The 14432-nt window shown below is 31.9% G+C and overlaps 1 protein-coding gene across 1 annotated transcript in view; it reads left to right on the top strand.

The window, feature by feature from the left end:
- LOC107441357 (cubilin) overlaps positions 1-14432 on the top strand; it is a gene marked incomplete in the record, with an annotated part of 195714 nt that overhangs the window by 9872 nt on the left and 171410 nt on the right. The window contains 6 exon segments of the mRNA XM_071185787.1: positions 71-172; positions 2010-2078; positions 3027-3065; positions 4340-4441; positions 8916-9019; positions 11985-12114. Of these exon segments, the coding sequence (XP_071041888.1) occupies positions 71-172; positions 2010-2078; positions 3027-3065; positions 4340-4441; positions 8916-9019; positions 11985-12114 (546 nt within the window).

Here is a 14432-nt window from a genome sequence, read left to right on the forward strand (position 1 = left end):
TATATATATATATATATATATGTTATAAATATATATTCGTAGAAATAATTGTTTCTTTCTCGGTTTTAAGGCTTCGTTGATCAGGAAGTATGCAGAGCAAAGTGAGACATTAGAGAGTTTGACAGAGCAAGTAAATCAAATGGAAGAAAATATTACTTTAATTTATAATAGAGTAAGTAAATTACACGAAAAATTTTTCAGATTTAATTACGGTCAAAAGGTTTCTCCTGACTGCAGAACTCGCGAAATAATCCCTTTTTCAGAAAAATTTTATATCTTAATTTTTGCAACAATATTTATTTAATTACAATGATTTTACTGTAAAAACACCTCAATGTTCACTTAAAATAATTGTCTGCAAATATTTATTGTGTCTAAATACAAATGCATGACTTGACACCCATTTGTAAAAAAATATATTTTAAAGAAATGAAAACGATAGATTAAAAGGGGAAGTTTGTAACGATATTTAATAATTACCATTATATTTTCTAGTCTCCTCAATTCGCAATGATTAACAGGACATGTTTTTTGATTCCCTATTTCGGATAAGTCTTAGGGTATATGTGTTTAACCTAGACGAATCAAGTTTAGTTCAACTAGAAAAGCAACTAAAAATTGTCGTAGTAAAGATGGCTTGATAAATAAATGTTTAAATGAAAAATAGTTAAAAATAAGTAATAAGCTCCAAGAAAAAAAACGGACCACACACTGAATAACTTATAATTTAACTATTGGAACTTCCCATTATAGGGGGAAGACCTCAAATATGTTAATTACTTAGTGCAGACACTATTTAAAGTTATGTAATCGACACAAAAACGTATTTTCTCAAAATAGATATTCTTTTCCAACAGATTCGGATTTCGGACCCTCAAAATATTAAGTGTAACTTTGTAAATGCAGTTTCTACCACTTTATACACTTTTAGGCAAATGTGGCATCTATACATGAGTATTAAGCCGGTCAGGTGACCGAGCGGTCAGCGCGCCTGACTATGAAGCCAATGGTTGCGGGTTCGAATCCCGCTCAGGGAATGAATATTTATCTCTGTGTGTGATCGCTATTGTGTGATGCGTAAATGTGGCCCACCCTATAAACGGGTATGTGGCAGTGTGGCGTGGGTAATGTTGCTCGCCTCCGTGACTTAGGTTCACAGGTGCCCACTGGGTAACGTTAAATGAGTAACACCTCCGGCATCTTCCTAGGCGAAGAACGAAAGTTCAGTGCCAGCCGTCAAAAAATAAAAAATAATAATATGAGTATTAAACAAGACATTGGCAATCTTTGAAATAATTTTAATTTATATTTAAAGTGGTAGTAAAATTTATGCCTTCCAAGTTATTTCGTGGATTTATTAGTAAAATTTAGAATAATTTTAAAACCTGTGCTCGTAAATAGACTAAACATATATTAACCCCTTAACGATCGGTTAATTTTTAAGAAAACGGTCATAAAAGTGCCTATTTTTTTGGCTTTTGTATTTGCATTACATATTTGATTAGTGCTGACATCTAGTTTAAAATAAACTAACTATCTACAATTACCTTAAAAGTATCCTGGTACTGCCATCTGGTGTGTGAAATGAGAAATAAAATGTTTTCCTGCCCAAAGAAATTAATTAGTTTTATTCCTATTGGCGCGTTGCTACTGAACACTCCAGCCCGTCAATATGACGGGAGCGAGAAATAGAGGGCGAAACCTCACCCCGTCATTTTCACGGGAGCGAGAAGGAAGGGGTTAAAGCAAGATATTGCTGCGATGTAATTCAAATTTCAATACACTACTACTTCGTAAAATTATCCTCAGAAAGACTAATATTCGGGAGGTATGAAACAATGTTTTTTTACAAATAATATAAAAAAAATTCATGAAAATTTTAACATTTTAAATCTTATAAGTCTTGTTTACAGCTTTTTAACTTGATCTATGTCAACCGTATAATATTTTGACAGTCAATTATTATCAATAAAATAAATAACTAATTAAAAAAGTTTTGCTTTTAATAGGTTAATAAGTTCTTGGGTTCCGGTTCTGACAGAATATCGAACAGAGCTTTGCGTAGAGCCATGGCGAAGGTATTTACTTAATGTATTATTATATTATAAAACTACTATTTCAATTTATTTCTTCATTTATTTATTTATTGATTTATTTTTACTAGAAGTAATTTGTGTTAGACGAGAAAATTCTTTTTAAATATTTAGTCAAGTTTATTCGATTATATAAAAGTTGTGGTAAATTTAATATAATGTGATAAATTTAATGACTGTAAAATGAAATTCGCGATATACATTTTTTAATGAAATAGACTTTCGTGAATGTAAATTAATAGCTAATGTGTGTTTAACTCTTCTTTACTGTAAATAAAAGTAAGAGATAAACAAACAACTTTTGTGCATTGTAAGTAAGTGTATGTAAACTCAATTAAACATTTTTATTTTTGAATAAAAGAAATAATTACTTCCCAGATTAATTTTTTTTTAAAGATTTATTAGATAGCATTCAGATGAAGTTTCATGCGATGAACTTCAGATGAAGTTTCATGCAAATTTATGCGTCTATAAAAACTTATAGTTGAAAGAATTATAAATAATTATTTGCTCTTAACCCTTTTGAAGGCCGTGGTAAGTATAATTACCACCACGTTTTACCACTTTTAATTTAGGTTTCCATTTTTCAATAAATTCAGCTTTCTTGAAGTGAGTTTGAATAAAATTGGTAATCATTTGTCACTTCTAAAAAACGTATAAAAGTTATAAAATACATAATTCCTTTTGAAGTTTGTAGCATTTAAGGAATTTATTTTATCAATAAAGAAAAATAAAGGACAGTAAGTTCCTAATAGGTCATGTTAAATATATTTACCACCAAAAAAATGGCATTTTTATAAGCTAAATGAGTTTTTTTTTCTTATTATCAATTACTGTTCTTAAAACAATTTCAATTCCAAAAATACTTTAATTTACCTTTACTAGAAATAAAGGGTCCGTTAAAGGGTTAATGTTTCTTTTTCTTAATTCTAGGTTGGAGTATTAACTGAAAAAGTAAACACACTAACTCAGGTAAGAGAGCAATTTTGTCAAAAAAATTATATTTTATTTGTGAATTTATATAGTGCTAAGAATCTAAAAAATAATTTTTAATTTAGTTATAAATGCAACTTCTTAAAAAATATTATATTAAACATTTGAAAATATTTAAAATACGATTTAATTACATTTTTTGTTAAAAATAATTTGGATGTATAGGAATAATAGGGGAAGAATAGAAAAAAAGTTAGAAATAATAAGAGGATACCAATAACTTTAATTTTAAACTAATGAAAGTTTTTAGAATTAAATGTCTATTATGCTTGTTAACTTCAACTTCTAGTGCTATTTTTGTAAATTTTTTGCAAGTGTTTGCCATTTTTAGTTAAAAATTGTACAAACAACAAAACCCATTTATGTATAATAAATATAATGGATGAAAGATGGGTCTTGGACACAACAAAGAAAATAATAGATTATTTTGATTAAATATATATATATAACTCTAATTAAAATAAAATAAATAAATCATGAGAAACTAAAAATATAGCAAAATGTAATTCCGTTCATGAAAATCACCTGCCAAATATTATAATAAAATATTTGGCAGGTCATAAAGTACCTGCCAAATAGTAAGAGAACAAAAGGGGAGACGGTTATGATTATTTATTTTAAATAATGATTTGATTCTAAATTCATTAATTAGTTCATTTCTATAATTGAATCAATCATTTAACTGAAAATAACATAATAGAACCCCTAGTTCAAACTAGTGTCAAACTAAATAAGCGAACCTATTTCGCATCACCTGATTCATGATACTGGTTTGAATTAACTCAATAATTAACAGATTTAACACTAAATATTCGAACAGCTGAAGTAAATAAGCACCAGAATGGATAAAGGATTTTTTTTTGAACTAGCTAATCGAAATTAAATAATTGATCAACAGATTTGAATGAAACCACTTGAAAAATTAACCAAGCCACTCGCTTGATTTTAATCATTCGAATAAACGTATTAGATTTAAGAATTCAAATTATCACTAAAATACTGATGAGATGCAATGATTGCAATGAATTACTAATTAGGGTTTAAGCCCTCATTTGAATTGTTTTTTATTTTATTTTGAAAAGGTCAACACTTATGCGTTATAAAAAATCAATCCTTATAAAAATAGAACGTTATAAAAAAATCTATCTATTATTGCTCCTATTAAATGATTTTAATGATTTACTAAACAAATTATTAAAATGCATCATAATTGATATGTAGTATATTCGCTTCTTATAATCTTCTTTATTTAGTTACTGACTCAAAATGAATGCATCAGCAATCCATGCCGTAACGGAGGAACTTGTGTGGACGCTTACAATGGCTTCATTTGTAATTGCCCGTCTAACTGGGAAGTAAGTAAAAATACTGACTGGGGAACTAATTCTTTATTGCATTTATTCAAGTGCTTGATCTTACATAATTCGGGTGTGTTGATTTCTGAACAGAAATCAATCTTATTTCGAAAGTTACAAATTTTTTCCAAAATGGCCTTTTTAATTTAGTTTAATTTTGGTTTAAATGTACAAGTTTATAACAATCGTATAGTCTTATATACATGCATATACATTTGTCTTCTCCTTTGAATAAAAAAATACTTGAAAAAGGAATATAGCTTTAACTTTTTGTATCATAAACTGAAATGTATTATCAATTTTTTCCTACCACTTCCTACGTAGCAGAGAAGTGGGAATACTAAACAGTCCTTTGAGTGAATTTTAAAAATAAAAAAATTCTGGCCGAAATCAGTGGTGAAAAATATTTGTGATCTTTTAAAACGTTTCATAAAAGGGGAAAAAATCGTGTGTTATTTAAATAATAATGGAATTTCAGATCGATTGTTACTGTAAACTGAACTTTTTTGTGAAGCATTTTTCCTTTCGACAGTGAAATAACAACTCCATTTTTAGTTATCAAAAGTAACTTTTCATATTTCTGCAGCACCTAAAATCGTTTTAAATGATAATCAAACTTCTTTTTTATAACCATGTAAGCTTAACTATACATGTTTAACCCTTTATAAAGCCATGGGAACGTATATTTGCCACCAACACCAATAATTATTATAACGGTGTTTTTACAGTAACTGTGGAACGAGATGCTGTACTGTAACCTCCACTCATTTGCATTTTTTGCAGCAGTAAATCATTACTTTTCTCAGGGGCGCTGCGATGGGAGGTCACCGTGTTCTCCCAATCATTTTGCTTACTTATTCGGCATATTTACGATAATTCCTTTTCTCTTATTTTATTTGAAAAAAACAAATGGAATAATGAACAACGCGTCTTTCTTTGTTTGTTTAAATTTCTATTTTATTTGGAGTAATTAAATTGTGTAGCTTCGAGGATTGGGAGCAATAAATAGCCGAGGGCGTAGCCTTCAGAGTAATTAAAATAAAATATTAAAAAAATATGATGATATGAAAAATTAGGGTATTAAAAATACTTATTAGAAAATAATGAGGATGAGGCTCTTTTAAAATCCCTTCGATGCTAAAAGAAGGAAAGGTAAAAATTAATTCAAACTGCGAATTGTGAATAGTAATTTTTAAGTAATCCTTTTTATTTCCTCTGTAGCAGTGGCAGCCCTGTACTACATACCAATTACAAATACCAATGCTACAACCACGAAAAAATTGATCGTCAAACTCAATATTTGCAGGGCTGCTTCGTTCGTTCGTTGTTGTAGAACTGGGCATCTGAGGCCTAAATGGCCCTTTTCTCATTCATCTTGAAATATCCCATGACGGGAACATACATAGGAAAGATGTGATGTAGGCTCGGAATAGAACCTGAAATGAGGTAAAAATGAAGAAAGGAATCATGTGAGGTGTAGCAGGCATGATGGTGGGGCTCCATATCTACATCTTTTGGGTTGGGAGCAAGGAGATGAGTAGAGCGACTATTTTCTCGTCATTCAACAGTTCCTGGAGTTCTTTGAGAATGTTCAGGAATCTAGCTACATTGCTGGGGGCATCTTGAGGTTTCCTCGTGAAGGTGCGCTGGTGTCTTTTCGGCCTAGCACCACAGCCCGTAAAGCAGGCCGGGTGATCGCCTTGGCAGTTTATGCACCTGGCAGGAAGGGAGAGAGGCTTCATACATTGGTAAGTGAAATGCGCTCCTGCGCATTTCATGCATGCTGGCTCATTTGAACATGATTTTTGAGTGTGTCCAAATTTTTGACATTTGTAACATTGTATGGCGTAACGCCCTCCATGAAATTTCTCTATTTGGACAGGATGAGATAGAAGAAACTTTGTGTTAATAAAGTCCCGATGTTCTGGGGAATCTTGCAGTATCACTAGAAAAAGGGGGAGGGGCTTGTATCCGTCACCACACCTCTTTCTCAGTTGCTCAATTTTGATGGGTTGTCGACCATTTTCGTCAATATCTCTCCGAAGATCATCGGTACGGTGGTCTACATTAAGTCCCCGCACGAGAAACTTAAGTTTTCTCGGGAGGAAAGTGGGTTTGGCCGGTGGAGATGGCTCCGTCGATTCAGGGTTAGAGTGAGTTGTCTCTGAAGTAGTTTCAGGGCAAGTTGTTGAAGGCTCCTGGGTATTGCCGGTGCTATGGCTTTTCTTCCTTTTCTTTTTCAGTCTTTTGGGAGAAGAAGCAGGGATATCAGGCTCCTTTTCTACGCGCCTGTCTGCCGTGAGCTCGATTTGAGTATTTTCCAGTTGTGGCTCACAGGAAGGAACTGTTACTGCAGACTCCGTAAGCGTTACTGTTTGTACTGTCTTTACAGTTTCTATGGACATGGTCGTTTCCACGGGTTCCACAGGACAAAAATCCTTCCTTTTCTTCCTTAAGGCGATAAGTTTATATTCCTCCATATATGGTGGTTTGCAATTTTCCTGCTGCCATTTGAGTTTCTTTTCTGATTGTTCAGAGATGCCAACTTGCTCCGGACAGCAAATATATACTTTAAAGTGGTAGTTTATCAATTGTGATTATTGGTTTAATAAATTCCATTTAGTGGATTTTTATCCACCATTATTTCTATATAATTCGTAGGCTTATATAATTCGCCATTTTATAGTAATTATGATATGCTATACCTTTTAAAAAGCAAGCAAAAATAGTCAAATATTTGCAAATTTTAATTTGCAGTTATTTACCATTTTTTTAATTATTTTGGCGTGTCCGGAGCAGTTGGCATCTCTGATTGTTCAATCATAATTTCAATTATATCATTTTCAGAAAATGGATCAAAGAAATTGTCGAAAAACTCACCGCGTTCCTTTTCTGTCTTAAGTAGGTTGAATTTCTCGTTGAGGTCGAGAGAACGCTGCACGGGTCATTCAGTCCGCCGCTTCCCTCCACGTGCACATCGCTGGAAAGACATAGTCACAGAGCTCGATCACAACGCCTTGAACGGTCACAACGTCTTGAATCTTTTCCCGCTCGATCGATGATGGTACAGCACCATTTGCAGGGCTGCAAATATTGAGTTTGATGATCAATTTTTGTAAAAATTCACTCTAGTGGTAGCTAAGTTTATGATTTAATGCATTATTTTAATACATTTCATCTGATTTTTCCCACTACTGCACTTAATGAATTTGAAGTTTATATGCAGCGCCACTTTATTGAATCCCTCTCATGATAAATTTTTAAAATGTTGGTAAAATTACCAGAAATTCTGAAAGTTTTTTTTTAATGTAAAAGCGTAGCAGTTACCAGGCCTGTATTTGTAAATAGATATTCGTAATATTCGATCATTGTTCGCAATCGCTTAACCAACGCCTCCTATAACTGAAAGCCACCACATGGTTTTTTACAGGTAGTCCGATCAGACCATTGTGATGGATATCCACTTACCGAACGAGTCATTTAATACAGAATATAGAAAAAATAAGGAAGTGGTAGCAAATATATGATTAAAAATTTATTTTATTTATGAATATTATTGGTTTGCCTTATTTACTTGTCAACCACTACAGATTCAATTCTCAAATATATAAGATAAATTTCTCTCAATTACTTTTATGAAAGGTTTTGGGTTCATGCGCACAACTGGTTCACTTTTTAAACAGTCTGCGCGGACTATTTATAAAAGACCGTGTGGAGGCTTAACCCAGCGAAATTAAAGTCGAGTTACGGATGTATGCGTATGAATGTAGCCATTGACTTCCCATTTGATAATCTTACGCATAACATTATGATATTTTCAGATAAGTAAGCACATGGATTTCACAGATAGGCTTCTAGAATTTAGTGGAACACTGAAGGAAATATTTTATTTATATGAAATACAGAATAATCACCGTTTCTCAACTTACAAAATCGTATGCCATTCAAGGTTAGTTAACTTTAATGAAAGACAGGTTTTTCAAAAGTTCGCCATAAGTGGCAGTAAATCCTGTTCCATGAATTGTACTTCTTGTTTTAATAAATTTAACATAAATCGTACTTATCATAAAACATTTATCATTATAGTTTAATAAGTTTCTCATAAAACTCATCGAAACTGCGCATCACTCTTGAAATTCTTAAACTCAATTGCATTTACAGAAATCTGTCTGCTACCCGATGAAAGCTATGTAAACTGAACTGATCGAAAAAAATTTCATTCACTTTAACGATTAATTTATTACCATTTCTACATTTTGGGAGGACCACTATCAGATCTGGAAATAAGGTCGTACTTGAGCCGGGGGAGAAAATGTCCTTTCAGAGCACAATGAGTGTTTCTATGGTACTTTCCCAGAGAAAAAATAACAATAATTTTAATTTTATAAGGCTCAAGATTTAAAATTCAATGAAAATACATATTTGCAATAATAAATACAAACATTATATTTAAAGTGTATTGTATTTTTTTCAGGGTGTAACTTGCGAAACTGACGTCAACGAATGTGCTGTTTTTGCTGGGACAAGTTTTGGTTGTCAAAACGGTGCTACCTGCATCAATTCACACGGTGGTTATAGGTATTCTTAAGCAATTTTAATACTAAATGCAAATGCGCCGTTCATCTAGAAAAAAAACTGGTAGTGAGAATACTCGATTTCTATTTTTTAATCCGTAGCAATGACGTGTCTACTATTTAGATTGACAAATATATACGTAATATTTATTGACATATATAACGTATACATGCCTAAAAAAACTTCACAAGTAAATATGTTTGTTATATTGCAAAGAAAAAGTTGTAGTCGTTGTCTTCTTTTTACCTCATAAAATAGAAATGGTATTTTAATATTACTTTTTTTTTGTAATTAACTTTTATAAATATAGCTTGACTTGACTTGATAGGAGTTTTGCTGAAGCACCTGTCAGCGGCAGTGGGCACCCGACTTCTTCATCTGAGATGTGCTAACTGGCAACTTAGACTATTGGCATAGAATTAAAGGGAAAATTGATGACTGGGTAGTTCTGCTTAGGCAGTTCATATAGGGTGGGATAGAATTTTAGGAGCTTGATCTAACTAAAAATTTAAGCAATATGTGTTTAGATGATTAACAATATTGTATACTAAGTTGGGGGGACAATTAGGTAAATATCTAGGGGTGGTATATTCCCAAGTTGAGAATCACCGTTGTTCATTTCCTCTCCTCGGGAGTATCCATATATGAGATAGGGGGAGGGGGTATCTAATATTTATAATTTGTAGTAATCTGATAGTATCCCGCCAGAGAGCAGAAAGTGTATAATAGGATTATGCATTCTTGCGTCCTGTAGTAGTTCTTTATTTAATATAAGATTGAAATCTGCAGTAATGCTAATAAAGCTAGCACTTAGTTTAGCAATGAATTCATTTATTGTATCAATATTTAAGTCTCTTCTAATATATTTATTTGGCAGATGCCAAGGGGCACCAGCTGTTCTGCGAAGAAACTTAATTCGTATGTACTCAAAGCTTCTGAGGAAAGGAATTCATGTATTCTATCAGAAATCTTTTTAAGTGGTAGTAAATTGATAATAGTAAAACTCAAGATCCGGTATTTATTCTTAATGTTTGAATTATTTATTTGTAACGATGGAAAATTTATTCTGACATAAATTTATAAATCTAAGAATGAAATAGAACAGTTTGAACTTTCCGATCACTTCAAATATCAAATTTGGAAGAATTAGCAGATCAAACCAGTGATCAAACTGTGATAATACTGAGATCAAACCAGTGAAACACGTTAAATACCTCGGCGTCACGATCTCATATAATTTGAGCTGGAGTACTCACATAAACGACATATTCAAAAGAGGAGGAGCGTTTTTTGCGCTCAAAGTCCTCCTGCATAAGAATTCAAAGCTTGATCCAGCAAATAAAAGAACTATCTATATACAAGCGATTCGACCAATTCTTACGTATGCTTGCCCAGCCCTCACTACTATAAGCAACAACCTAAAAAGGAAGCTATTTACAACCGAAGGTAAATTTTTACGCACAATGACTGGCGCCCCAAGGGCGATTAGCAATAGATTACTCAGAAAAGACTTAAACATTGATGATATCAATTGCTTTATAGCTAAATTGACCACAACATTTTACAGCGACGCAAAAACATGCACCACATCAGATTTCAATAAATTGTTCGATATTGATATAATCCGTGATAATTCGAATTTCAGCCCAATTACCGCCTTTTTATGCTCAGACTGCATACTATCAAAATACTATTAACTTTATCATACAACTCTACTCAAGGGGATCTCCCCATTCCAAAGATGATTTTCCCTTCAAAACTAAAGATTTACTTCTTTAAGGATTTAGATTTGTTGGTACAACATACTACAACTTCAAAGATATATAGGACCTCCCAGAATACAACAAAACAGAATCGATGAATCGGTTAGTGGCGCTTCGCGCCAAACGCCGAGATATCCCCAATATTCAGCATCCAGCATCCAAGTACTTATTACATGCTCATACCCTCCAACTTATGAGGATTTTGAAAATAATTCTTTCTAGTGGTAGCGAACCAAAGTAGAAATTTTTAAAGCAAATGGATCTCTCATAAAACTTTTATCAGAACTTAAGAATCTAGCCATATGGCCTGCACTTTTATAAGTAATAGTGGAAAAGTTACGCTAAAATTAATTTTTTTAAAATATTAAGACATTAAGTTTGCTACCGTCTGAAAAGAAGATTTCTGAAACTACGGAAATTCCGTAGCAGTTGGGGTATGCATGTTTTAACGCAAGCAAATATTGTCAACTCAGAGATGCCAACTTGCTCCGGACGGCAAATATACATTTTAAAGTGGTAGTTAAACAATTGAGATTCTTGGTTTAATAAATTCAATTTAGTAGACTTTTATCCACCACTATTTCTAACTAATTCGCAGGCTTATATAATTAACCACTTTATAGAACTTAAGTCATGCAATGCCTTAAGTTCTATTTTTTCTTGATTTTTCTTGATTTTTAAAAAATCAAGAAAAAATAGTCAAATATTTGCAGAATTTACTTTAAAGTTATTTACTGTTTTTTCAATTATTTTGGCGCGTCTGGAGCAGTTGGCATCTCTGTCAACTATTTGCAAAATTTGCTTCGTAGTTATTTACTGTGTTTTAAATTAATTTGGCGTGTCCAGAGCAGTTAGCATCTCTTTAATAACATAACTAATACTAACATAACGTGAATTTGTTTGCTCCAATATTGCTTGATAGGTCAGCTCTGATAGTATAGGAGCCTTAGGACCACCCTATGAGCGAGTATGTGTGGCAGTGTTGCGTGGGTAATATTGCTTGCTTTCGTGACTTTGGTTACATGGTGCTCACCAGACAACGTAGAATGAGCAACACTTCCGTCACCTTTCATGGCTAAGAACGATAAGTCCAGTGTCAGACGTTAAAAAAATAGCGAAATAAGTGAACCAGTTTTTGCATCAGTCTCGTACTAATCGTTTTTTTAAATTTATTTATTTATTTATTATTATTTTTTTTTGTTTAGTTGCGTGTGCCCACCCAACTTCCATGGTATCGATTGTACTGAAAAGCATGATGATTGCGGAAGCGCTTCCCATTACGAACTCTGTGGTCATGGAACGTGCGTCGACGAAAAACGTATTCAACCTGGACAGGTAAAAATATAAGGTTTATATTATTTAGCTTTAGGTTCGTATTCACTATTAGGTGTTTACCTTTAATGGACAGATTCTTCTTCTTTCTGATAATTTAGGAAAAGCTGCAAACTTGCACGGTCGGTAGAAAAGAGTTTACTAAGTAGTGGTAAACTAATAAATAAAGTAGTTTTATAGAGACGTTTAAGTTTTTAAATTTGCATGTTGGGTATAACACATTTAGTAAACTTAAAAAACCAGGGTTGATATTTTATTTCCTATTATACTAGCTATAAACCCGTTCAACGATTGGGGTAATAGAAAAAGCAACACTGCGTAATCTGGCTCAAAACTGACAGACATAAACCGATATAATCAATAAAGTTAAAATAATGCCGTTTTTATGATTTCATTTGTTTCTAGTCCTGTTGACTTCACGTTATTAGGTAAAACAAAATACGCTTTAAGAAAATCATTTTATCAAGATGAAAATTAACTGTTCTCATTATCTTTCGGTGGTAATAATCACAGAAATGTCAACTGCTCCGTTTTCTGCAAAAGTTCGATTACTTTGGTAAAATTTAATAATTTTGTAACAAATTGGATTTAATAAATTGGTAATTGATTAAACATCAAATCTTGTAGAATAATAATAACTATGCCTAATTTTTAAACTTGTCACCTTGTGATCACTGCAGTAAATTTGCCTTTGACTTGAAGTATGATTGCCACTAATTTCTTTTTTTCTTTATTGATGTACCCCCGGCATGTTTGCTCCCTGATATGGAGAGAAAGCTGATAAAACTACTTCATATCTTGCTTTGTTTTTGGATGAAATTAAGAATCCAAGGTTACCAAAACTTATTAAAAGTTATAACAATATTGTTTCCTTAAGTAAAAAATTACTGTTAATTCAGTGACGCAGATGGGACCAGTGTCCTTTCAATTTTTTTTCAGGCGCTCTAATTACAAGCAAAAATATATTCTAATATTTTTAATTATAAAGAACAGTTTAATAGTTAATAAAATATTAGTTAGATTACCGGATTTATATTTATACTAAAATATAAAATCCCAAAAATGTAGTCTGAATTTTTTTCATTCATATTCAAAATTTTATCAATGCTTGTTTTTATAAATTAAAGAAACTTCAATGACGATTGACTGTTTTTCTTCAATCTAAATAAGTGCAAATTTAAGAAACTAATTGCATGCTAATGAACCATCTATGTAAGATTTTACCTTTAACACAAAAAAAGTCATCGATGATACATGAGATATTTCATTACGAAAAATTCTTAACAATTCAAAATATAAAGCTTTTTACTTATTTTGGCCGAAGTTAATGCAATATAATAAAATCAAAAAGCAAATGAAATCTGTTTAATAAAAATTCTGGTACTTATTTTGGTATTAAAGTCACGGTAATCAGGGTCATTTATTTCTGTAGAATAAGCAAGTAATGAACTGGTTTTGTTACCAGGTTTTTTTCTATGTGGGGATAAAAATAGCTCAGACATGCCAACTTGCTCCGAACAGCAAATATATATTTTAAAGTGGTAGTTTATCAATTGTGATTCTTAGTTGAATAAATTCAATTTAGTAGATTTTTATCCACCACCATTTCTAAATAATTCGTAGGCTTATATAATTCATCACTTTTTAGAACATTATTATGCCATATCTTTTAAAAAGCAAGCAAGAATAGTCAAAAATTTGCAAAATTTACTTTGCAGTTAATTACCGTTTTTTAATTATTTTGGCTTGCCCGTTGGCATCTCTGATAGCATAATTTTTATATAAACGTTTACGAGCTTGCATGGATGAAAGCCCTTATATAGCAAGACGGAAAAGAGAAAAAACTGGTACATACAACTGCATTTCTTTCGAAAAAAAATAAAATATCTGTAACTACCAAGATTTATTTTATGATACTATCATATATATAAAACTGCTTATTTTCCGAGATAAAGTAGAAATTAATGAATAGTTTTAAAAACAAATAAGTTAATTCCTCCCAAAAACCAGTTATAACTGAAAAGGTTTTACTACCAGCCTTTCCTTTTTTCCGTCTCGCTTTCACCCCTGCGAGCTTGTTTAACCCCTTGGGGACGGGTGATTCAGAAAAGCGTTCGTACAAAATCAGAATGTAGTTGTAGTTAAATAAAAAACGGTAACTTAGATGTAGTCGTTACTAATTTGACAGACTTACTTTGTTTTTACTTTAATTATTGTTAGCTTAATCATATATATAATCAATGATAATTCAAAGTATAACTAAATAGTTTTATTTTGAACAAAGTAATGGTGAATTAAATAAATCAAACAATTATAACTCC

The sequence above is a fragment of the Parasteatoda tepidariorum genome, chromosome 9 (genome assembly GCF_043381705.1).
Source record: "Parasteatoda tepidariorum isolate YZ-2023 chromosome 9, CAS_Ptep_4.0, whole genome shotgun sequence".
Classification (NCBI taxonomy): Eukaryota; Metazoa; Arthropoda; class Arachnida; order Araneae; family Theridiidae; genus Parasteatoda; species Parasteatoda tepidariorum.